At 40.7% G+C, this 25,188-nt stretch overlaps 1 protein-coding gene across 1 annotated transcript in view; it reads left to right on the top strand.

Annotated features, from left to right (window-relative positions):
- Nucleotides 1–511: 511 nt before the first annotated feature.
- LOC104506314 (protein furry homolog) overlaps nt 512–25,188 on the top strand; it is a gene marked incomplete at its 3' end in the record, with an annotated part of 101,382 nt that continues 76,705 nt past the window's right edge. The window contains exons 1-2 of the mRNA XM_010147231.1: nt 512–581; nt 2,452–2,454. Coding sequence (XP_010145533.1) covers nt 512–581; nt 2,452–2,454 — 73 coding nt within the window. The remainder of the gene's footprint in view (nt 582–2,451; nt 2,455–25,188) is intronic.

The following is a 25,188-nucleotide window of genomic DNA, read 5'->3' on the forward strand; positions in this document are numbered from 1 at the left end:
GAAGAGACGGTGTCCGCGGGGTTGGAGCTGATCCTCGGTTCGCAGGAGGGAGGTGCATACGCCCGGGCTGTCCGCTTCTGATGGGAAAAGGAGCTGCGGGCGGACCGCACGTTATGAAAAGCACGGCTCAGGCACGCTAACCGCGCTTACGGAACAGTGCGGGGGGGCTGCCTGTGCCTTAACCCACCGGGAGAAATCTGCCCGGTCGGGGAATGGAATAAATGAAAGCACACACTGAGGGGGTGAGGGAAACAGCAATAAGTACGAGCCCCGGAGGAAGAGCAAAGGACAAAAATCTCATGGTGTGTTTTTGTTGTTGTTGTTGAGCGCCTTTTTTTTTTTTTTTAAATGAGCTTACCTACCATGAACGGAAGAAGTGGATCTGCGGAGACTTCATTTCCTCCTCTGACCCCTCGTTTACATCACTAACTGGTGACAGTCACATCTACATGCATAGTACCTGCCACTTCAGCTGCTCAGAATTAGAGAAGCCTCTTTGTATGCAGCAGACATGGCTAGCCAGCAGGATTCAGGCTTCTTTGAAATCAGTATCAAATATTTACTGAAATCCTGGAGCAATAGTGAGTAGCAGAAGAGTAATCTTTTCATATTACGCATTGCTTGGTAAACAGCTAGGATAACCTAAAGGATAAAATCTTGTATTTCTGTGTGTTTTGTCTTAGATAAACCAAATAATTTTTGCTTTATGTCAGCTCTAAAAATCAGAATGTCAGAGATTTAAATGGGTTTCATTAACTGCAAAGGCTGTAATGAGATTATACTAGATTTTGCTTGATTGAATTCTGAAGTTAGTCTGCTTTCTGGCTCTGTAATGGTACATTGCAGGGAGTGCATTCCAAACAGCGTTTCCTGCCTACATGTTTATTTGATTTGTTCAGGCTTTATCTAAATAATTTTTGAAAATGCTGTTTAATCACAAGGGTGTGGCATGGCTCAGAAGTTGGTTTTGTTAATTCTGCACCGAGGACAAAAGTATGATGGTTATGCTTCAGGTCTTGAAGTCTGTATTTTAATGTGATGAAAAGCAAAACAGCAGTTGCTTATAGCTGTATTTCCCACCCTCTCTGCTTAATTTCAGAATCTTATGCAATATTTCCATCCAGGAAGAATCCATCTGTTTATCTAATCCAGGCTGGGCTTTGCAGAATGTAAACAAATGGCATCTTAGTCTTCCTTGGTCTTTTCAGTATTGCTGTTCCTGGTTTCCATTGCTGTTTAAATCAATCACTCTTTGGATTTTTAGCAATATTATGTAATAAAGATTCTGGAATCAAATTTAGTGTTTGCAAATATATTCAGATTAGGTAAGGCCATGGGATCGGTCTGGCAGAATTTTGCTTTTTAATATAAAATACAGGAAGAGTATATTTTTTTTTTCCTGGAGAAGCTTGTATTAACAGTGCTAGATCTCCATAATTAACTGTTTTTTAAAAGGCGGAACACAGTGTCTCTGGAAAAATCCAACTTGGCTACATATGCAGTAAGGTTCTGATCATCCCACTGTCTGTAGTAACTTCTGCATAATAGACTAGTATTTTAAAATTCTGTGGTGTAAAAAATGGGAAAATGTGCACAATACAAGGTGTGTATCTGAAGACCTGCAAAGAAATAAAAATAATGTTATGTTAGATGTGTGACATGCAAGGCTTGTCTTCATTAAATGATATCCATAGAAACTGTATTTTTCCAGGTCATTTGTAACCTCAGTAACACTGAACTGCTTGTTTGAATCTCTTTTTCTACCACAAGTGTGAAGTCACCAGGGAATAATACTGTTACCTAAACAGCATTGCCTATCTGCCCTCCAATTTAGTGCATATACATTCAAATTACTGATCCCACAAGGACTGGAAAAGGATTTTATAGTTTAGTTACTTTTTTGGACTAATGTTAATCAAACACTGAGGACGTAAGTGTGTATTGTGACAACATATATTTTATAACAAGCTAGTCACAGTCGTGACTGAAGAAAAACAAGTCGCTTTATGGTGCAGAAATCAAATCAGTTTTGATGTTATTTTTCTAATAGGCTACTGTAACTTTAAGACTGAGTAAAACTAGCACTTAAGAATATAACAATGACTATATTATGGAATTGAATATAGCATTTTAATTTTTTTTTCTTCTACATCAGAGTATATTAAAAGTATTTCCAAACAGCAAACATGGTTCTAGACTGAAATTAGAAGTCCTTAAATGAAATTGTATTTTAGAGAAATGGAAATAGCATATGAATATTTGGTATTTTGACATTCATTTAGCTGATAACCATTCTTTCTACTGTATTTCAATGTACAGTAAGAGGAAATAAATTGATCAGGTTGACTAGAACTTGTTGCCAATTTTTTTTTTTTCTTTCAGTCGGGAAGGCTGTGTTCATAAACTTGTATGCATCCTTTCTAGCTGAAAACCAAACAATTTGATCAGCAGACAGTAGGGAGTTCAGAAGACCTAGGGCTTTCTTCAGCTCTGCTATGTGTTGGGTGGAGCAGAGGAAAACACTTCCCTTGCTTGAGAAACTGCTGGGAAGCCTGCACATGCATGCACAGGAACATGTTTTTCAGAGAATAGGTGCTGTGTCTGCATACCCAAGAGCAGGAGTAAGCTATAAATTATGCCATGGCATTTGCGTAGTAGAGAGGACTAACGTAATGTTTTAAAAGCAAAATAAGTTTGGGCCCTACAGTATATTTTTCTCCAGTGATAGTAGCATAGAGGTGCTGTTCACGTATGTTTCTGTAAACTGGCACTTTAAAACAGTAGCTGTAAACAGTATTTATCCTTCCTGGGCTTTATAGTCCCACCAAAACCAGTCCTTTCTAAGGATTTGAGTTTTGGATTAGATGGAACATCAACGTTTTCTAGTAGATTGCCAACCGCACCCATTGCCCATGTCATACCCTGAAATATACTCAGTTATTCTGCGGGGGATGACAGTTTTCTCTGATTTTTTTATCTAAGGTCTGTAGCAAACTGGCATTCTTGACGTGTCGGACAGGATTTCAGTTCAGTGTCACACAGCACTTGCACAAGTGCTCGCCTGGGTGTTGCTTGGTTTTTCATGTTCGTCAACCAGCTAAGGAGACGGTTAATTTGTGGGCACTGGAGTCAGTTCATTTTAGGACCCTGTTAACTCTTGCAGTCAGGATGATCACTCGGCGGTGTGTGCACTCTTGTTCCTAGGGCACAAAACAGCCGAGTCACGGTCTGGCCTTTGAATCTTCCCACCAAACTGAGAGACCTCAGAATACTCCTTTGTGCAGCTCTCGGAACAGACTTTTCCTCTGCACATGACAGTAACATACCCCACCCGTCATGCAGTTCTGGAAAGTATTCCTGTAATGTGTTGGAGATGGGGATCATAATTGGGATTCTCTGTTTGGAAAATAAGTATAATCCTTTTTTTTAAACTGGTCTAGTTTAGGTTGTGATGTATTCTTAAATATAGCTTTTTTTTTTTTGATCAATGCTGCATTAGTCAACAACTGCATTAATCATTTGCATTACTTCTGAAGTTACTGCTCGCTTGGCCCACTGAGGTCAGTAAGATGATGAGAATAAAATAGGTCTCACCAAAAGTAGGACAATTAAGAGACTTCTCAGATTTGTTATGGAAATATTGCAAAATACTTTTTGTAAATATTGTAAAATAACATATGAATCCAAATATTCAGAATTTGAATCTGCTCTTTTCTTAGATTGCTTTTACTTTTTGAATGAATCAGATGTTAGATTTATTCTGAATTTAATTTCCAAATGCATTTTTCAAATAAATAGTTTCCAAAAATGTCAGAATAGAAGTTTAAAAATCAAGCTACAAGAAGCTGGAGTGCCATCATTATAAACTACTGCAGGAAATTCTATCATAAATTCATGTTTTTTGCAGTTTCTAGATCAGATCAGCAATTAAGTTTATTGGAGGAGAAGATTCTGTAGAAGAGGCCAGACGGCACAGGTAGATGGCTCACTTGTGCTCTCACAAGTCAGCTCTTACGGGCTGGTAAAAACTGTATTTCACTGTCTCCCAGTTACTAGGGATTGATTTTAAGGTGTCTTTTTGTATAATGAAATGAGAAGGCACATTTTGCATGGTGAACACTATGTTTGCTACTTCTCATAGAAATGTTACCTTTAGGACCTTATTTTTAAGGATACAGCACTTGTTTATCTACGTTTGCATGGCAAGATGTTGTTTTTTCTGTGGGCTTGTATTTAATACTGATTTGGAATGAGGCCTTTTTCGGTATTAGGAATTGGGGTCTCTTTCCCATGGCCCATAATTCCCTGTATTCTTCCACGGTAGCCACCATCCACATCAAAATCCTTCTCTCTCATCCTCTTCACCTTTGTGCTGCACAGAGCCCATTGCTCAATCCTCCTGCTACACACCCCGTGCTCCTGCATGCCCTGGCCCTCTAGCAGTGCCTGGCAAAAGCCACTCGCTCTTTACTAGTGGTGGTAGCATTGGAGACAGCTTAATCCTGGGGGCACACAGGCACCCACATCAGTTATTGCTCGCACGGCTCAAACACGACAGCATCCCAAACAGTCCCAGGAGGATCTCTGGCTCCGCTGCAGCTTGCTCGTCGCAGACGGCGCTGCGTGCAGTGCTGGCGTCCAAACAGGTTGTGTTGTCGGGAGAGCATCCCGCATATGAGGAACTTCTCGATGGCCACTGTGAAAGCTGGGGGGTTGGTGGCTGCCATGTTGTCCTTCATTAAATGAATGTAGTACATCTGGCAATGAAATTCAACCTTTGTACGGGGAATATTCCTGAAGTCCTGTGTCCATGAGCAAGAGAAAGGGAGGGTCATGGGCAATTTCTTAGGTACAAGCCAGTTACATGTAAGTTCTGTGGTGTGCTATGGGGATATTCTAGTAAGGCTTTATTGCGTAGGCGGGTAACAGCCGTTTTGCAGGGGGTCACTTATCTGCAGGCAAACATAGACCTGTTTAAAGCTGAATACGCTAAGCACACTGTGCTATCAGACTTTGTGATTTTAGCAAGGTACCAGTCCAGGAAAGAGACTCCTTCATGTTTCTCAGTGCCCACTTAAACACTTCAGTGACCAAGAAGAACCTACCCTTCGCTGCCATCTCTCTTGCTCTGGCATTCCGGCACTTGCAGACCTGGAGTGTGGTGATTCGAGAAGCCGAGAGCAGGCTGGCACTGATGGAGAAACTGCAGCCACGCTTGGACCTTCTCTTGCTTGCTGCTGTGGTCTCACCCTGATACACCTGCTGAAATGCACCACTTCCTGAGGCCTCCAGCCTCTGCCTTTAGGGAGCCTTGGGGATGAAGGTTAGCATCTGCTCAGGCCTTAGCATGTGACTCTGCTTGGATAAAGGATGCTATTAATTCAAGCTGTCTTGCTACATAAAGGGAATTGATTGCTCTATCCATTGAGCCTGGAATTAAGGTGCTCAGTGTATTCTTCAGCTTTAAGTAGTCTGTGATTGCCAGCAGAAAAGTGACTTGCTTAAGAGTGACACCTGGGCAACCTTCTTTATGTTTGTCTGCAGATCCATATCTTCTTCTCCACAGAGCTGTAGGGGAAGGTATTATACCAGATTGTTTGGGCTGTGTTCTGGGTGGTACCCATTTTAGAATTTGCACTTTGACATGGCTCTTCTTAGAAGCGAAGATTGAAGTTTTGTGACTTTGGGGCACCTAAAAACTCTTAAAAGATAATTTTTGTTTATTTTTATGTTTTGCTACTCTCCAGGACCTTCCAGAATTGTTTCTGCCACACTGGAAGGAAACAAGCATGAGAGAATCCAGTGCTGCATTGTAAAATCTGGTTTATTTACAGAATGAGTTTGATTGCTATTAAGAAGTCTGAATTACTGTTGTAAACATCTACAGATAGTTTGAGTGCAGTCTTAGTGCATAAATTTTTGTGGCAAAACTTCAGTCCTTATCTCAAAATATAAAATAGTCTGGAAACTAGACATAAACTCAGCATAGATAATTACTGGTACATATTCCATAAAAGTTCCAATAATTTTACTTGGGGTAAAAAGACAAAACTGTTTTGTTCTACTATTGGTACCCCCTTTGAGTGATTAATTTGTGATACCTGATGTTGCAATACTGTTGGTTTATCAAATTACTAGCAATTTGTTTTTTTTTCTTATATAGTTAGTTATTCTTCAAAAAGATCAGGGAAAAAAAAAATAACAATTCTTGTGGTTTCCTCTATGCATGTAAAATACCACAGAAGAAGCAATAAGTTTATATAGGTATATATGAAAAAAGAACATGTCTAAGGGAAGCGATCATACACAGGTTACCTTACGTGTACAAGCGTACAGAAGTGTCCATGGTTTTGTAAAGGAGGATGTAAGCTGAAATGCTACTTCAAATTCCTTTTGTATTTTGGTCACATTTGATGAACTCATTCATTAATAGGTTAACCTCTCTTCTCTATATTGATCTTGTGGACAATAGGAAACAGTCTCCACATTTCCAGAATTCCAATGGCATGTACTTGTCCAGCTTTATTTTCTGTGTTCATTCCTGAGTTTCTAACAGATTGTTAAGTGCTCCAACACTTGCTGTGAACTGGTATCCCTAGAGAATGAATTCCTGTGGGTATGGAACCCGCGATGAGCAGGTGTGGGTTTGCGGTAGCTGTGCCTGGAAGTGGCAGTCCCACCCCAGCCTCTTGACCCTGTTCCCATACTCCTACCTATTCTTTCCCACCCTCTCTGCCCATACAGTTAATACCCTGCCAGTTCAACCTTCTAAAGTGGTGTAGATATTTAAAACTTGAGGAAGTTGATGAATTGGTGATGTTGGTTCACAAGGGGGTTTTGAACCTCCTGATGTCTGCTGGAAGTGCAGTGTAGTAGGATGCAAGCGATCCAGATTTCTCAAGGGTGTTGGGAATAACTCCTTGATACAGGATGGACAAACCAGGAGTGAAGTGCAGGTGGATTTGCTACCGGCTAATAAGGAATAATTGGTTGGAGCTTAGGATCCTGAGAAGAGTGAGGAAAGTGGGTTGCAGAGTACAGACCCTGCATGTTAGGAGAGCAGATATTAGTTTTTCAGATTTCAGAAACGTTACGTGGGATCCCATGGGAGCCAGGTCTGAAAGGCAGAGGAACTCAGGACAGCTGGCAGGCCTTTGAGGTCAGCATCTTCCAAGTGCGAGAGTGGCACAGCCTGATACCCTGGATATCTTCAAGGCCAGGCTGGATGTGGCTTTGAGCAACCTGGTCTAGTGGAAGGGGTCCCTGCCCATGGCAGGGGGCTTGGAACTAGATGGTCTTTAAGGTCCCTTCCAACCCAAACCATTCTGTGATTCTATGATTCTATGATACTGGGGGAAACAAGGAGACATAGGAGGAGACAGGCTTGGCTTATCAGGGACCTCATGGTTGAGCCCCAGTGCCAAAAAGGAAGTATATATCGGAGGCAGGAGCAGTGCTTGGCTACAAGGGAGGAATTTATAAACATTGCCTGGGCATGCAGGGATGGTGCTTGGAAATCCAGAGATAAGTGGAGATGGGAATTGCAAGGGATATCAAGGGTAACAAAAAGTTTCCCGTGCTTCAGTAGTGGTACAAGGCTGAACAAGGGAACTGTGGACCTGTTGCTGAATGGGGCAGGGGTGTTGGTGACAGTGGACTGTGGTACTGAGTGCCACCGTTGCCTCCGTCTTCACCAGACAGGTCTCTCTGGCCTCTGTCTGCCAGGTGCTGGAATGCCTCTTGATATGGCACTTCAGATAAGGGAGAAAGGTAGAACTTGTCCAAATCTGAGTTTGGGAGCACAGACTTCTTCGGAGGTAGTACTGAGAAGCCTGGCAATTCCATATATTTATGTCCTTTTACACGTTTCAAATTATAGTCACGTTCAGAATGGAGGGATAGCAAAGGTTTTCTGTTCACAGCATACAGCAGAGCTTGCTAGAACAAGTGGCTGAATGAAAACACATCTGAGAAACATTGGCTCCCTACTTTGCCCTCAGCCAAGCAGCAGTGCTTTAAGTGAGTTGTCGGATGCTGCTCACCTCCTCCTCTGCCTGAAATACAGAGATGACCGATACAGAGACCACCAACAGCATTGATGTTTGTGCATCAATATCAAGGTCACTGATGCAACTGGATTACAGAGCTGCCGGAGAGATTCAGCTCTGTCACATCCCAGAAGGAAGATTTGGGGCGCTTCTCAAGCCACTGCTTTGAAGAGAAATCTGTGTGTTGTTTTGTAAATACTGTGGGATCACTGTAGTGACACATATCACGTGTCTCCAGGGGAATGTGTTGCTGATAAGGAGCTTAATTAGGTGGTTGGAGCCTTGGCAGAGAAGTTTCACACGCACACAAAGATGAGACCCTTTTGAGAGACATGCTGTGCAATCCTTATCTGAATACTTTCTGTGCTTTCAGAAGTTTGCTGTCATCAGACGTAGCACTAATGCATACAGGTAGAAAGGCTGCTGTGGTTTTCAGTAATCAGAGAGGGGTTCAGAAATAATGATTTATGTCCAGTCAAAATGTGAAGATGTTAGACGGATTGGTGTTAGACAAGGACTGATCAAAAGAATGTAGCAGATCTTGGTAATTATCATCCTTGATTCATTTATTACTGGAGATGCAGATGGTTTTAGTTTTATTTTCAAAGGCTTGACTTTGAAAGACTCATTTATATTCTTTGAATTCTTAAGTAACCGGTAGTACCTGGCTCAGCACAGAAGTCTGCCAGAGGTACTGTTTTGCAGGAATTCTTCTATAATTATGTGGTCATTATACTAACATTTTTTCCTAATGTCTAGCTATCTAGCTCTCCGCTTTCTCTGTAACTTTGAAGAGCCTCAATTTGTATCTGGAGTGAATTAAACTCTGAAGGATGTCCATATTTATCAATTTGTTTGTTTTGATACTGTTCCCTTGAACAAATTTTGTTGAACAGGATATGCACAATTCCTTCTTACTGCATTTCTGATTGTTATTTATGAACATCGTTAAATGTCTGGATCCATCTGCCTTTGCAGTCAGAAGGATACCTGTGTAGAGTTCTAGCCGAAGTTCTTCCTTGAGAAGTTTGTAGAGTAGGTTTCTGCATATACTCGCAGCAATATATTGTTGTACATTTTCAGAATCAGGTTTGTTCTGTGTGTATGACAGAAATAGCACGTGTTGAAAGTACCTGAAACCAGGTTTTGCAATTTGTTCCCTTCTAACTGGAATTCTTTTTAGTCTGCTTTCGAATGGAATCAAAGCTTAGTCAGTCTGCCTGCCTTTTTTGAACATGTTGACCAAGCTCAGAATAAATCAGAGAAGGGTAGAGTTCTTAAAGATACCTGCATTTCTACAAGATTTATAGAACGAGGCTGTTAGGTAGTGAAGATGGAAATCCATCCGATGAAAAATGGTAGGTAAGCTTCCTGTATTCTTAGACAGAAGGAAATCCTTGCTGCCACAGCCTTTGTAAATACCCCAGCTGTGAGAGAAGTGTCAGTCACACCTTTGAGAGGATGGCACGCAAAACTCATCGTCTTGCTCATTCTGAAATACATTCACGCGGTGCAAATTGACATTGATGAGTTCAGATGCAGGGAAACTGCTGCAGGTACCTTGCTTGTAATGGTCTTCATTACAGTAATATTCACGCTGGAAGCTTTACAGACTTAAATTCTTTCAGCATTATTACGTGAATGTGAAAGATGGAAGTATTATTCCTTTATTGCTATTACTGAGCAAATTGAAACAGAGAAATTGACTGAGAAACAGAAGATTACACATGAAACCTGTGTTAAAGCTGGAAATGAAACCCTGTCTTTTATCCCTTTACTGGAAGAACCTTTCTTCCTTCACATTCTTGATAGCCAAATGACACACTGCGAATCATGACTCAACTAGTTATTATTTAATTGGCAGTAAGTAGTAGTTTTAAAATGGAAATGTCCTCGGATTATTTTAAATTCCACGGGGTACGTATTTGTTGCTACTGATGCCTTAGATGAGGAGAAAATTACTTAGCTGTAATTCTTTTTCTTTGAAGGCAGATGTTTGAAACAAATAACCTCACCATGTCCTTTATCTGTGTGCTATCTAAGCCAAAGCTAGGTGGTTATTTTGATTTTTGTTCTGTTATTCATGGGCAGGAAAATGTGGCAGAGCAACGTATGTATTCCCTACTGGAGTGAGTGCAAGGTCGAGAGTACCTCTGTGGGAACCAAAAGTTGGGAAGTACTGCTATTGAAATACAACAGCCATTGGGGTTTGTAGTAAATTAACCAGGTGAATCTTTCACATTTATGTCATAAAATGGAAATATTTTCAAATGGAAAGTGAAATTAAAAATGTTGATTGTTTTTTATTCAGTTGTCTGCCATGTATTCGAGCAGCAAGGGACGGGGCAGGTCAAAGTGGGTGTTACAGGGAGCTGTGAACTTCTGTGGCAAGTGAAATTACTGGAATCATTGAAATTGGTATTTTAATGAACTTTTAAAACTAAATTGTTAATACAGATGGCTTGGAATTTTATAAAGAGGAAAAAAAGAGACTATTTGTTAATGACTATGTGTGTATGTTGCTCTGCCTACTTTTTTATGTAAAAACTCTTTTCTATTGCCAGTAATTTTTTCTGAGCTCAGCAGTTTGGGCTAAAGCACTTGTAAACTTAACGTCCCTGAAGGTGAATTTTGGAATTTTCTACAGAAATGGTTCTACCCTCTCTAAGAATGAGGAAATGCAAAACCAGTGCTGTGTGTTAAAAATTGTCTTGAAGAGGATCTTGGGGGTGGGTGGGAGACAGACACCTTACAGCCAACTGCCTCCTTGCAGTGAGTCCCCAGAGAAAGTGAGGGTGGAGTGGAGGGTGAATTTGGATTTAAACCCCAGGAAGGGAGCCAGTGGGGATGAAAGGAGAAGAGGCAGGGCAGTCATCATCGTGGCGGAGGAATCAGAAATAGTGGAATTGATACTTCCCAGACAGTGGGAGTGGAAATGAGGTGTGCCTGGTCTGAGATGGGGCCAAAGGGAGCCTGGAAATGGGTGGGTGAAGAGGTAGGAACGGGAGGAGGGAAGGGACTGGGGTGAGAGAACTGGGAGGATGAGATGAGCTGTATTTGGCTGGAGAAGGGGAACAGTGCATGGGATTCTGGTGCTGGAATGGGGAGCCTGAGGTGGGGAAGATACAGCTGTGTGGAGATGTGGGGTTTTGTAGGTGGAGAATGAAGAGAGCAGCTGGGGAGATGGGGAAATGAGAGGCGGAGAAATCCCTTCCCAGGCGCTGAATGCAGTGCAGGATTCCCGATTTCCATCATACAGCTTTGCTTTCTGGCAAATCTCTCCAGCAAAGGGTATGCCTTGCTTTGCCTTAGTGCTTGGGTTAGGTGGCAGAAAGTGTTAAATGTTACCAGGTGAGGAGAGCAGTAAGAGCCCCCTTTGTGTGTGCTGTTCAGGCAGCTGGATCAGTTTGTTCATTTGGCATCGGATTAATCATACATCCACTATATTACCTTGTCTATCATACAGTCATGGAGTGGTTTGGCATGAAAGTGACCTTAAAGACCATCTATTTCCAACCCCCCTGCCATGGGCCCGGACACCTTCCACTAGACCAGGTTGCTCAAAGCCTCATCCAGCCTGGCACTTCCAGGGATGGGGCATCCACAGCTTCTCTGGGCAACCTGTGCCAGTGCTTCATCTTCACTTTGGAAAGCCAATGACGCAATGCAGGACACAGTGGTAGTAGTCGATAACTTCCTGAGGCATTTCTTCTCCAATACAGCAGGTAGTGTATAAGCTAATAAAAGCTAGTCTGCCCTAGGATCTCCCAGGGGAGAATGCCAGACAGATCTGGGGGCTTTTGACAGCGTTCTCAGGAGAATGAAGAAAGAGGCCGTGTGTTTGGGTATTGCGGAGCAGTTGGGCATCACTCGGCATACTTTCAAGCGTGATAGTTTTATGAGCAATGTGTTAAACACTGGCATGAGGTGCTGTAAATAAAATATCCTTGCTGATGGTTTGTTGTCACAGGAGACTGAGCTATGCAGTTGGGTACTTGAGGGAAGGACTCTAGGCTTTATTTTATTTTATAGCCTGGACGGGGATCTGGAAGAAGGTAAATAGCGTGTTAATGACATTTGTGATACTCCTTACATTATCAGTTACATTACATTACAGTGTATAAGTATCAGCAAAGAAAAAGGAGAAAAGAATAATCAAATGAAATGAGGGGTTATTTAGAGTAAAAAATGTGAAAATATACTCACCTTGGGAATCTGTGAATGTCTTTGGAGACAGAATTTACTTTTGAAACATAAAACCCAGGACTGGCTGCATTTCTGAACGGCAGTGTCAGGGCCAGCTCTTCGCTGGAAGGAGAGGCGTAGGGTTGACTCTCCGGCTGCAGGGAGAGGAGCACCATGCACATGGATGGCTGCCCCTGGCCCCTTCCCAGCTCTGTTTTGCCCAAAGTGGTCTGTCCATTACAGCAGGACTGCAGAGAATGGCAGTTACAAGTCAGGGGTTTTTCAATTTTTTGAGGACAAACAGTAGTCCTTCGGGCAGTAAAATGGAAGCATCACACTACTGGCAAGTTAGATATTTGTTTAAATTTATTATGTGCTTGTGGTACCAGTAGATACTTAGAATGACTTTCTGCCTAATATTAATAGCATTCTTTCTCAATCACCGTAAAGGCTATTACTAATTCATGGGGTCATTTTTTTGTTAACAGAAAGGAATCTCTTCCTGCAACCTACCGAGGTAAATACTTTCTACGAAGTTGCTGCCACTGATTTTAATCAGGCATGTTTCTCAGTTAATTACAAAGGGGTGTATAAGACTAGCCTGCTGTTATTGCACAGCAGGCACATATTCTAAACATTTAACATACCAAATTTCAACCTTACTGGTAAATTCTCCTAAAGCCTTCCTGTCTGAGATGTCATGCATTTTAAAGATTACATTTGTATTATGACATTATCCGCAGGACATGCCTTTTTGCTATAAAAGTTTCATTTTTATAATATTAAATCCAGAAATGACATTTTAAGTTGATATATTTTAGATTTACTATGTTGGACGTGTTTACCTTCTTTAGAGAAGCAGGGTTTGAAACATTTGGCTGGAAGGTTTGAATCTATACATTATTGTTACATATATGTGTGTGTAAATATATATAACGAATTGTATCTTCCTAATCAATACAGAAAATTATCTTCAGTCATTAAACTTCCCATGGCACAATGACAGGCAGTGTGATCAATACCAATCTTTTTCAATCTCTTTTTTTCTGTTTTGAATCATACACATCATATGCATTGTGGATTCAAATTATAGCTATGGTTTTCCATAAACTGCACAAGAATCAGCACAATGTCATTAAGTTCTGATAAATATCTGCCTTGATCATTTAAGTAAGATACAATAAGCAGCATTTTCAGAAAGCTGAGCCTTGTCCTAAGGCTTTTTCACTGAAGACAAGGGAGTATTTAAGTGTTTACATCAGTGGAATTGGAATCATAGAATCATAGAACGGTTTGGGTTGGAAGGGACCTTAAAGATCATCTAGTTCCAACCCCCCTGCCATGGGCAGGGACACCTTCCACTAGATCAGGTTGCTCAAAGCCTCATCCAGCCTGGCCTTGAACACTTCCCGGGATGGGGCATCCACAGCTTCTCTGGGCAACCTGTGCCAGTGCCTCACCACCCTCGCCGTGAAGAACTTCTTCCTGATATCCAATCTAAACCTCCCCACTTTCAATTTAAACCCATTACCCCTTGTCCTGTCACTACAGGCCCTTGTAAAAAGTCCCCCCAGCTTCCTTGTAACCCCTTCAGATACTGGAAAGCTGCAGTGAGGTCTCCTTGGAGCCTTCTCTTCTCCAGGCTGAACAAGCCCAATTCTTGCAGCCTTTCATCATAGGAGAGGTGCTCCAGCCCATGAAATCAGAGTTAGACTGATTTCATGTGTGTTTTTTAAAAGCCCACAATTTACATTTTAAAATTACTATATTATGATATTATAGTTTTTTTCAGGAAAAGAAAATTACCTTTGATTACTTTTTACAGAATAATAAAATCAGAATGCAAAGTTGCTTTTTTTAAAAAAATACATTTTTTATCAATTTTTATGCCTGATGTTTGCAATTTCTTCTATTGTAACTCACTTCTATGACATCTGAAATACTAAATAAAAGATTACACTGTAGGTTTTAGCATTTCAGGATGCTTATCCAGCTTTAAGGATATATTTTACCTTAATTCATTAACTATGTTGCATTTAGGGTGGAGTTGGACAGCTTCCATGAAATAGCTCATTTGGTTGGTTCTGTCAGTCAAGGCAAAGTAACTCAGAGTAGCTTCTGTCTACTGAGTATCTAAAGTGGCCATTTGAATTTGAATTCCTCAAAGGACTGGAAAATGGGCGTACAGATTTTAGTACGTAAATAAAAAATAGTGAGCTAGTGTGTGTACCTCACAGACACACCTGAGATCTGCTAAACACGAGAACCAGGTAATGGTGCTTCTTTGAATGGTGACTTTTCTCATCTGTCCTTCCGCTTCCTCAGAAGTGTTTCATTCTCTGCCATGTGTCAAATCTGATCATTTGGCTCATCGGCCCAGGAGGTGAAGTCTCCTGAAGTGGCCCGTGCATGAGGTGCCGAGTCCAGGGTTCTGCTGGGCCTCCACCTCAACAGAAAATAGAGGCCTGTTAGCCTGGGTCTAGCTGCAGGAGAGGGCATCCATCCCTGGGTGTTTGGTTAAGTGCCTTGTATATGTGAGGGTTGCATTTAACATACCCAGGGTCTTTAAAATACTCTGGTTAACCTTAATCTTTTCACATTTTCATTTTTCTTGGTTAAAGATGCTACGAATATTTTAAGCAACAAATTTACTGTTGGTTAGAATAAGAGAACAAATTAGTGTAAGTGGACATTTATTTTATTGATCATTAGCCTGACTACTTTTTCTCTCATGTAAAAGACTGATTTACTTGGGATTAGTGGCTTGGTCCTGGTTGGTCTGGACTGGGTACATAAAAAGCATAGCATCCATTTTATAGCATTTAAAAGTTCCTGTATGCTTTTTGTGTAGCTATTACTTAGTGACATTTATTATCGGAAAAATACACTGTGCCAAACCAGAGATGCCTTTACTAGGAAGAGAGGGACATCTGGAACAATTCTTGCTTTGGAGGCTGATTCTTGCCCTACCTGTTGCTCTGCTTTGTGGGGTAATAAACTGGGATTCAAAAAGAAGCTAAGGATGAAGACAGGTATGACAGAAATTATTTAGCATGTCTCAGACCCAGGCAGAAAACAGGCAGAAATATCTGAAGGATCTGATTTGGAGGCCTTTGTGAAGTGTACCTGATGCACAGTGACAAGAAGAAAGGTGGTTGACCAGCGTAGATATTCGCTTGCCCAAATACCTTTATTGTTTGTTACTTTTTATTATCATTTAATCTGCCACATAATTTTTAGTGATTGTCACTTACTGATTGGCAACTACTGAGCTAGAGCCATGCTTGCTGTTAGATTTCATCTTTAATTCAAAGCACATCAAATTCTTTCTTCAAATTTGTCAAACCTTAAAGAAGCGGGACATGGGTAATCCTTCCTGTTCTGGCCGGTAGCCAGAAAATGAGAGTGCTTTCCAAGAAGGTGGGAGATGAGAGTTCAAAACTCTGAGGTTTATTTAAGTGTTTAACTCAGAGCTACCACGTTCTGGGTGAGTACAGTAGCCAATGAGCTGATAAATAAAAAGCAGTAACAGCCAAACTGCAGAGGAGAGGAGCTGGTTCCGTGCTCTGCACATCGGAAGTGGCCCAACGATGTGGTGTCCATGTGGGGATGTGTCTCAGGAAGTGTCGGGCCTAGGTTGGCTGTTGGGGATCCCATTCTGAGCTGCTACTGGGCTCACTGGGAACCCAGTCATTTGAGTCAGTTTTCTGGTTTCTGTTGCATGAGCCAGGTTTAAGAACCCAACTTCCCAACTGGCTTGAGCCCTGAGTGAAAGTGTCTTGGAAACGCCAGGTCCCCACAATGGTGGCGGTCGGCTGAGAATGTACTGAAAATTCCAGTGCTTCTTTCCATGTATATATGGAAAGAAACGTCAATGCTGGTGTTTAAATTCTTAATTTAGTAACAGCCTCATGTACCGTTTCAGGTACTTGAGGTCCGTGCTTCATATATTTTTGTACATGCTTTCTTACTGACAATGCCGTTCATTATCATGGGGTTGCCATGGAGTACGGATCACACGGACCTGGGAATAATAACCCATTATGTTAATATAGCTTGTCATTGTGTTTGATGTGAAGTGATGTCCCATAACAACAGCTGATGTTTGTAACTAATGCTGTTTATGCTAAGATCACAGTTGATGGAACAATGTTGCCAAAAATTGCCTCCCTTCTTTTCTTAGAATTATCTTTTTGATTCCACACCTACTTACAAAACCATTTATGTGGTTTTTAGGTCAGTATTCTGGTTTTAATTTCTTCCTACAGTGAGAGTCAGGTTTTTTTTAACAGAACAATTCTGGCCTATCAATTCTGCCCATGGCAGGGGGGTTGGAACTAGATGATCTTTAAGGTCCCTTCCAACCCAAACCATTCTGTGATTCTATGATTCTCTCTGCTTAATGCTAGCTAGACACATGCACTTGTCTTCTGAGCTCTCCTGCCCCCCTAGAGCCTCAACTTTGTGTTATAAAGTTCCCTTTAGGACAGAGGCAGGACAATTTACTGCATTTGGTGAGCTTCTTAGGTGTCACAAGAGAGGAATGAAGAAAATTATGTTCAGTAGACGGAATACATAATTCTCCAATACAGACAGCATTACCACAACCTTCCTTAGATACGCTGGTATGAAACTGAATTTTGTTTCAGACTGTGCTACTATCCAAGGGCCTTGAATCTTCATATTACTTCAGCTTTGTTGTGTAGCAGATGACCTGGCATTTGTCGTTGATCTGTAACATGCACTTAGATGTGGATTTAGCCTTTTCCAGATTCTCGAGACAGTCCACCTTCACATGATAGTGAACATAGTTTCAGTAGGAGCATTTCAGCCATGGTTCTTCTGTGCTCCTCAGACATCCACTCGGACAGTGGAATATGGCTTTTCTGGAGCCATATTCCTGGAGCCACTGTGCCTTCAGAGAGCTTCGCTTTTCTGTACCTCTTCAGGCAACCCACTGTTTTGTACCATTATCACTTTTAGTTATAGGGGATATTTATAAATTATTCTGGCAATGTACCTTTTCTTTAAAATATTCCCTGAAAATTGAATCATCCAAATACGTTGCCTCCACTTTCACGTTCCCTTGAGGTGTATTCTGCAAAACAGCCCTTAAAATCAGCTTCTGTTTTGGCAAAGCGTGTTTGGCAAGCAGACCATCACGGCAGGAAGTTATTACGTATATCACAAAGATACACTGATCACACAAGTTACAGAAGTACTGATAGGCATTCAGACTTCTGTTTCTTCATTACCAAGATTAGAGATAAAAGAATCCTTCTTAGAGCATCTGTATTGTACTTACCAATGAAAGATTGTTCTCAGCAATATGTTTTCTGCTAATGTATTCAACGAGTCATAAATTATACAACCAGAAAACCCATTGTGTCATCCAGTCTGTTCTTGTCATAAAGCAGGCTTTATGGCTTCTCTGAATTAATTTCTGTTTGAGCTCAAGCACATCTTAAAAAATAATCTTAATTTAAAATTTCCACTAATGGTAGAATCAGCACCAGCCTTAATAGCGTTCTGGTGGGTAATTTCCTTCCCTTTGTGTTTAGCTTCTTTAATGCATTTGTCGAGTTTAAAATTGTGGACATTGGATGTTGCTGAACGAAGCTGCCTGTTAGCAAATTTCTGTTTCTCATACTCATGCTTAACAGGCGTGGAAGTCATCTCACCGAACTTACAGGCATTCTTGGTGTTTACATTACAGCTGACCTTGTCAGGCCTGGCTTTCCTGATGAAACATGTACTTTCGGGGTGCAGTTTGGATGAGGTGCTTTAGATACGTTTATTAGGAGGTAATTAATCATGCCTTGGAAGTGCTTTGAGTGCTTGTGTTGTCTAACCAGGCATTTTGGGTCGAGTGGCTCCCTGTAAATATGTTTTGCAAATAGCTGTAGGTGCAATAGGTGCAAATTCCTGCCGTTAGAGGATATGGTGAAATGACTGTAAATTTCTCACGGTCAGACTAAATTAAGCTTTAAGGCAAGTTTTCCAGTCATTAGTTATAGTTGCCTTTCCTGAATGTCCTCTAGTTCATCAGCATCTCTCTCAAGTTGCAGCCACCAGAACAGGGCTGAACATCCAGCAGTGTTTGCACAGACACTGGCAGTGAAACAGTAGAGCTTTCCTGATTTTGCTTTTGTTTATCCTGCTTGAAAAGGCTCTCCATAGCTCTTCAGGTCACAAGAATAGCAGCCTGTTTTCAACACATTAGTCATCCTGGTCTCAGGCCTTTTTTCATAATCAGTGCTTCCCAGGAATAGAAAGCCTTATTCTGTCCGTGTGGCATGCGTTCTTTGTCTCTGGGTATGCAATTCTCTGTAGGTTAGAGAGACATATTCTTTGTCTGCATTTTGTTTTCCAAATTACATTCAAAATAGAAGGACCTGTTCACTATTTTTTCTGTCTACCACTCTTCATTTGTGTTTTGCCTGTAAACTTCATAGAAATGTTACTGGTTTTCTTTTACATCATTAAACATAAGGGTAAATAGTACAGGACTAAGAACTGGTCTCCGTACTCCACTAGAAGCACAGTCGTTCGGGTGTGATTCTCCCTTAACCCATGTTGAGAAGTATCTGTTACCTAGCTTTTCATCTGGTTTTGTTGTGAACGTTGATTTTTTGGTTCTCATTTTGGTAAGGTAAGATACCAATCTAGTTGCCAAACAGAAAAATAAGACTGCACTTCTATCCTTGTTAAGCAAATTTATAATCTCTTAAAAAGATACAGTTAGTTTAATAAAGTCTGCTGTCCATAAACGTATGCTTATGGCATTGTATATTATACTTCAGTTCTTTATTATTATTATATACTATGGTTCCAGCCATTTGTGGATGAATATCAGGCTGTGTTGCAGTTGCCTGGATTGTCCTTGCTGACACTTTGAGAAGACCTGATACGGCATTAGTTTTGTCCAGCCCTTAGGAATACTGAATTTCCCTTTTGAGTATCACAGAAAAGGGATCATTTTATTATTTTCAGATGTAATTAGGCTCTTCAGGTTTTTTGAGGAATTACTCTGTTTCGACAGTGTTTAGGCTGTTTATTTGGAACATCCAACATTAACCTTAGGATTCTTTCTTTATTTTCATAGCTAACTGATGCAAAGTTCATCTCTGTAGCTGCCTGTTCCTCTCCAAATTTAACAACTTATTTCTGGCCATCATTTATTCCAAAACATTTAGATATTTCAGTATATGGAAGTTTTCTGACGTGGCCCACTGACCAGCATGAGGGCAATGTCCTGTGCATGTTCTGTTTAGTGTTTCCAACTGTCTGGTCATGCGGAAGGTCCCTCAGACAACAGCTGAATTCCATCTGCTTCATTCATCTGTTCAAGTCAAAGTTTTTCGGTAGGCAGCTGTACTCAAGCCAAACTTTCCAAAAACTCCCCTGAGCTCACGTGCATGGTAGAAGTCATTACGTTGGCCCTGTAGGGTTTATATTTCAGAGTCACCACAAGGAATATTTATGTCCTAGAGTCTGAGACTAGCAAAGCAGCAAACACTTGCATATGCGTTTAGGTTTGCGGCTAAGGAACAAGTAAACTCCACTTTCAAAGGAAGAGCTGTTAATGTAATGTTAATAAAAGGTTATTAGATTCTGCGGCATCATAATGGTGTGTGGCTAATAAAAGGTGACACATCGGGTGTTGGGTTGTCTGTAAGCAAGAGGCCAAATACCATCTAATGTGATATAGAAGGTAGACCATGTTGAGTGTGCTGCGGCAGCCAGTATTAAATAATGACAGTAATGATTCAATCAGACATAGAGGATTGATAATGATAATTATTAATCAGGATTTTGGCTGCAAAATTTTTTTTCTCTCCTTTTCTTTGTGTTGATGTTACTTTGTATGCTCCACTGTGGAGGGAAACATGAATGGATGTCTGCCTTAATCTCATGTTAGTCTTTATTCACAGAAATTTCTCCTGTGGTTTCATCACAAAAAGCTTCACAAAATTTTGTAAAAGTCTCCTTGATCTGTGAAGGTTTAGCTTGCCAGTTCACTGTGCCAGCTTGCGGCTTGGTTTACTCCTGGTATTGTGCCATTTTCCACCCACACAAGCACGGGTATGAGTTCTAGCCAGCAGCAGCTGAAATGCACCGCAGTGCAGTTCAGTCTGTACGAGATGCTCTTGAAGAGTTTACAGCCTTCAGAGGGAGACTCATCTCTTAGAACCTTGGATGCATATCATTGTTGTCTGTTCTCCTTCTGTAATCACTGACAAGTGAGAGGCACCTCTAGAAAGTAATTTATTCTGTCTTAAGCCAGAAGGATATGATGAATCGCCTAGAAATGTCAGTCTCTTCATTTCCTCTGCTTAGAGCCTAGATGGTTAGATTAAATTTGGTATTTGGCTTGTAGATGGCCAAATTTGAACCTTTCCCTAAAAGGCAGCCATAGAGTAGATGAAGGTGCATCAGAGGATGGATCAAGGAAGCAACTATAGTTTTAAAGATTTTTCTTTAGTGTAGTACGACGCTTTGAAACATAACTAAATATGACACCGTATGTATTATGGCATGAAATAAGCAAAGCTCTTTAGGAAATCAACTCCTAGCCATTCAACGGTGTTACATCTGTAGGACTGTTCAGACCATGCAGTTTCTGAGGGAAATGAGCTACAGCCTGTTGGGTTTTGTGCATCAGTAATAAAATACTGCTTATGTTTGCACAAGCGCATTACAGCGCGCTTGGGGTTTCGTTCCCATGTGTACGTTGCACAGACACCACGTCATCCATAACCAATACGCTGTTTTCATTCCAGTGAAAGTTGTGAGTTTTTAACAGCATGACCCAATATTTGTCAGTGTTTTGGAAGAGCAAGTGTGGACAGACAGGCAACAAAAATTCAGGGAAGGTTCCAATTCTGACATCTGAGGTAGCTATTGGAATAGAACTCAGATGCAAGCATCTAATGTCCTCCTGTGGTAAAAAATGAGCAGTATAATTATCTTTTTTTAAATTCCATCTTATCCAGACTCTGACAGTTTGACTGTAAAACATTTAAGGAGAAAAGTAAAAGTATGCTCTCTCCAAGAGAGAATGTGTGGGAAGGAAGATGCAGGTCACATCCTCCCTGTTTGCTGGTCCCTCTTTTGGAAGTAACTATTCCTCCTCTCTTGGGCTCTGTTAGCCTTGTGCTTCCTCGGCACTTTTCCAAGTTCCCTAAAAATAATTCTTCCGCTAACACCCATCAACCACTAAATGACGGGAATATCTTCATCTCCCTGTCTCTGAAAAGGAAAGCAAACCCAACAAAACATCTGTGTAAAAATCTTACAGGAAGCTATTTTCTGATACCACAAAACCATAGTGAAGGCTAGCTTTTTCCCCTAGTACATAGAAAAGTATAAAAGAAAAGTATAAACATATTTATTAAAATAAAATGCTTTTTAAACCCTATCTGAGACCAAACAAATTCTGACATAGTTTCAGAGATAAACTTTTTCTTTGGTTGGGTTTGTTTGGTTTTTTTTTAATAATTTAATCTTCTTATCTGAAAATGATCTGAATATAGCTCTTCACCCTTGGAGTTTTTACCTTTGGAATAACTGGCAAAGGTAAAATACTTTTGAAGTTATCTAGAAAAGGTACCAAGATTCTGAAACTATATTGTTCACCTCAAGTCAGCGTCAAAGAAGCAGGATGTGATTACCATATAAACCACAGAAACAGAAGTATTTATGCCAATTGAAAATTGTTTGGGAATGTCAAGATTCATTTAGCTTTTACAGTCTTTAATCTTGTAATACAGCAAGCAAAGTCTAAAATCGGTGTAGCTAAAAACCTTCACGTTACATACCTGGATTCCTACATATCTTCAGCACAGTGGTGTATGTAAACAAGAAAATCATGGTCTAGAGGAAAAGGAGCAGAAAAATAAATGGTGAGCAAAGAGAATGGGCAGGAAGGAGAATTTCTTTCCTGCCTCACTGAGATGTCTTGCAGGGATCCGAGATAAGAACCTAGGGAACTGTTGTTAAGCTGCCTAGCTCCTGATCTGCAGCTTAGGTGTAAGAGAGAGGGAAAGTCTGTACCTTACAGGATCATAGTTGCTAGGAGCTTTGCCAAGTCCATGTAAAGGATTTTAGAAAGTGGATGGACGTATATGACAGGATTTCCTGTTTGTTTGTTTGCTTTGGCAGTCATCATTCTTGAATCCCCTGCATATGGAGACATGGATGTGTTCAATCCACTGCTTTCCTTCTATGGGGTTTCATATCAATTACCCTTCTCTTGCACAAAATAGCAGTGCACATCTGAGGATTACAGAGCTTAACCCCTGCTTGCCAGCAGCTGGGATGTGAGGGTCAGAAGGTTGCTAGTGCTTACTAAAGCCAAACCAACAGCTTTAACCTTTCCAGTGTACCAGACTGAATAAGGTACACTTCAAGGCTAACAGCCATCTCAAATAAGACCTGTCAGTGTGTGTAAGGACTGTTCTAATGTTTCGCTGAGCCTGGGCAAAGATAAACTGGTTTCATCTCCTAATGGGTTTCATCTCAGGATATGGCTGCTTCATAAGCATCTCTGAGTGGAATGAGCATTTGAGCTCTTCGTAGACCTGCTGAGAAGAGCATCCCTCACAAATGGTATTTCAGAATCCATCAGGTCTACTGAGTGGCCATACACTTATTTCCATGGATGCTGCATTTTGTTTCTGTCCTGCAGTGGACTGGACCTGATTGTTAAGAAATGACCACATCTAGGACTTGCTTTGAGGCTCTGTTCTGCAAATCATTGTCCGCCCCTGATTCAAGGAAGCGCAGAATGCGTTTACTGCAAGGACCTAGCCTTCTGTCCTGAAATGCCCAGTCTCACTGAGGATATCATATGCTCTGTTTTAGGCCTATGGTTCTAACAACCCAGAAGATACTGAAAATAAATTGCAGAATGGCATGTGTATGCACACGCACGCACACACATGAAGTTCAAGCTTCCTTTTTCTTGGCTAGAGTAGTTGGGTTGGCCAAAGCCTCCACTTCATCGGCAACTCTGCCACTTCTTAGTGGATGCACTAATCGGTCTCCTGTTCTCTGGCTTTGCTGTTCCTTGTGTTCACAAAGAATTTACGCTGTCTTGTTATAGCGAAAGGAATAGAAAGCTTGGAGAAGGATTTCCCAACCGAGTCTGTGGGCATTGGAACTTTATTCTGCAGTTAAACAAGAATTCTGAATAGAGTGGAATAACTATATCTAAACCTGAGAACAGCATTTTTTCACTAAGTCTTTGGATAGAAATAATTTGAAACGTGGGCCTCGTTTCAGTTAAATCTGTGATGAAATCCTGGAATGCCTTTATCACTGAAGAAAGACATCTCTGTCCTTTCTCTTTCCCCATGCCATTTTACATAAATGACTTTGTTGACGCCTGTCTGAAGAAATGGAGGAATCTGAAATTTGTAAGTGAGCCTTTTTTTCCTTACAGTTTCAGCATAATCAACTAGTTTGAGAATTTCCATTTGGAAGAGCTTATGTCATCCCTCACCACCTTTCTGGAAATCCTCCCAAATCTGTTATTCCCTTCAGACTTGTTTTCAGAATGAGCTGTTTTGCTCCAGAATGTTAAATTTCTTTCATACTTTTCTCCATTGCCCTCATGACCTCTTCCATTTTATCTTCTAGACTAGATAGTATTTCCCCTGGCATAGGGATTTACATGCTGTTCCCAGACTTGTTTTGCATGGAATTGTTGGGTTTTGTCTTTGTTATAGTGCTGATCATCTATCTGATTGGTCAACCAAAGTAACTCTTCCTGAAGAATCCTGTATTTGCATTAAACAGGCATCTGAAACACAGGATGAATTGTGATAATTTTATGTCGTGTTCTTGTGTCAAGACAGCTGCACAGAAGAACCTGGTGTCTTCTGCTGGTAGTTGCTTGAACAACAGTTTTAGGCAGAATGTTCAGCCTGGAGATTTAAAATACAAGTTCACTGAGATTTCTATTCTGTGTTTTGGAGACCACTTTGTTCCAGTAAGAGGAAAAATATGTTTGAGCTTTTTGAAATACAGACTCTTGTAAGGTCTTACTGTCTGCATGTGCTTGTATCTAGTGTCTGTGTCTACAAAATGCTGTCAGTGACTGAAGTTTTGACTGCAAAGAATTCCTTCACCTGCAAATGAGCCTTCACAGGGAATCAATTCTGTGCAATATGAGTATTCGCGTACGTGTTTTGTTTACTGCTTATTTTACATTTTTTATTAAAATAGAGGAAGCTTTGCAGCACGGTGGTATCAAAGCTCCACAGCTGATACTCTCTGCCTGGGACATACATATGCAAATGATAATTACAGACCTCTCCATCCTAGGAAAATGCATGCCAGCCTCACTACAGTTGGAAGTGTAAAAGGTAGTGCTATTGCTTATGCCAGATTCTTATGGCAGATTTGATATGGACCTTAGAAATTGGTGTAGGCCTTAAAACCAGGTTTTCTTACACTTAGAATTAGTTTTAAATATATTTAGGTAAGCATGCTGTTGAGAAGAGGGGAGGAGTATCTTAAGAAGGGTCTATTTGCTCCCTGGTTTATCAACTCTTTTAATAATAAATGGAAAATAGTCAGTTAAAAAAAAAAAAAGTAGGCCAATATTCACATTGCATGAAATTCATTCCCTGTAAAGAGTAACATCAGTATCACCATAACTTACACTTTTACTTTCCAAATAGTCTGCATGTGGGACTCTGATGTACACTGAATTCTTCCTGGTCTTTCATTTTTGAGTGCAAAACCTCCTAAGAGAGGATCAGAAACGTAAAAAGATCAGACATTAGTAGCATCAGTAGATCTCTACTAGGAGATCTACAAAAATAGATGTCCTAGACTTTTAGTTTGTTTCATTCAGCAAAAGTTTCCCTTGAATTTTATTCTCTTTGTCTATTAAGCTCAAACTAATTGGGAATGTTCTCCTTCAAAGGGTGAAAAAGCCACCTTT

The sequence above is a fragment of the Eurypyga helias genome, unplaced genomic scaffold (assembly GCF_000690775.1).
Source record: "Eurypyga helias isolate BGI_N326 unplaced genomic scaffold, ASM69077v1 scaffold15072, whole genome shotgun sequence".
In the NCBI taxonomy this organism is placed as follows: Eukaryota; Metazoa; Chordata; class Aves; order Eurypygiformes; family Eurypygidae; genus Eurypyga; species Eurypyga helias.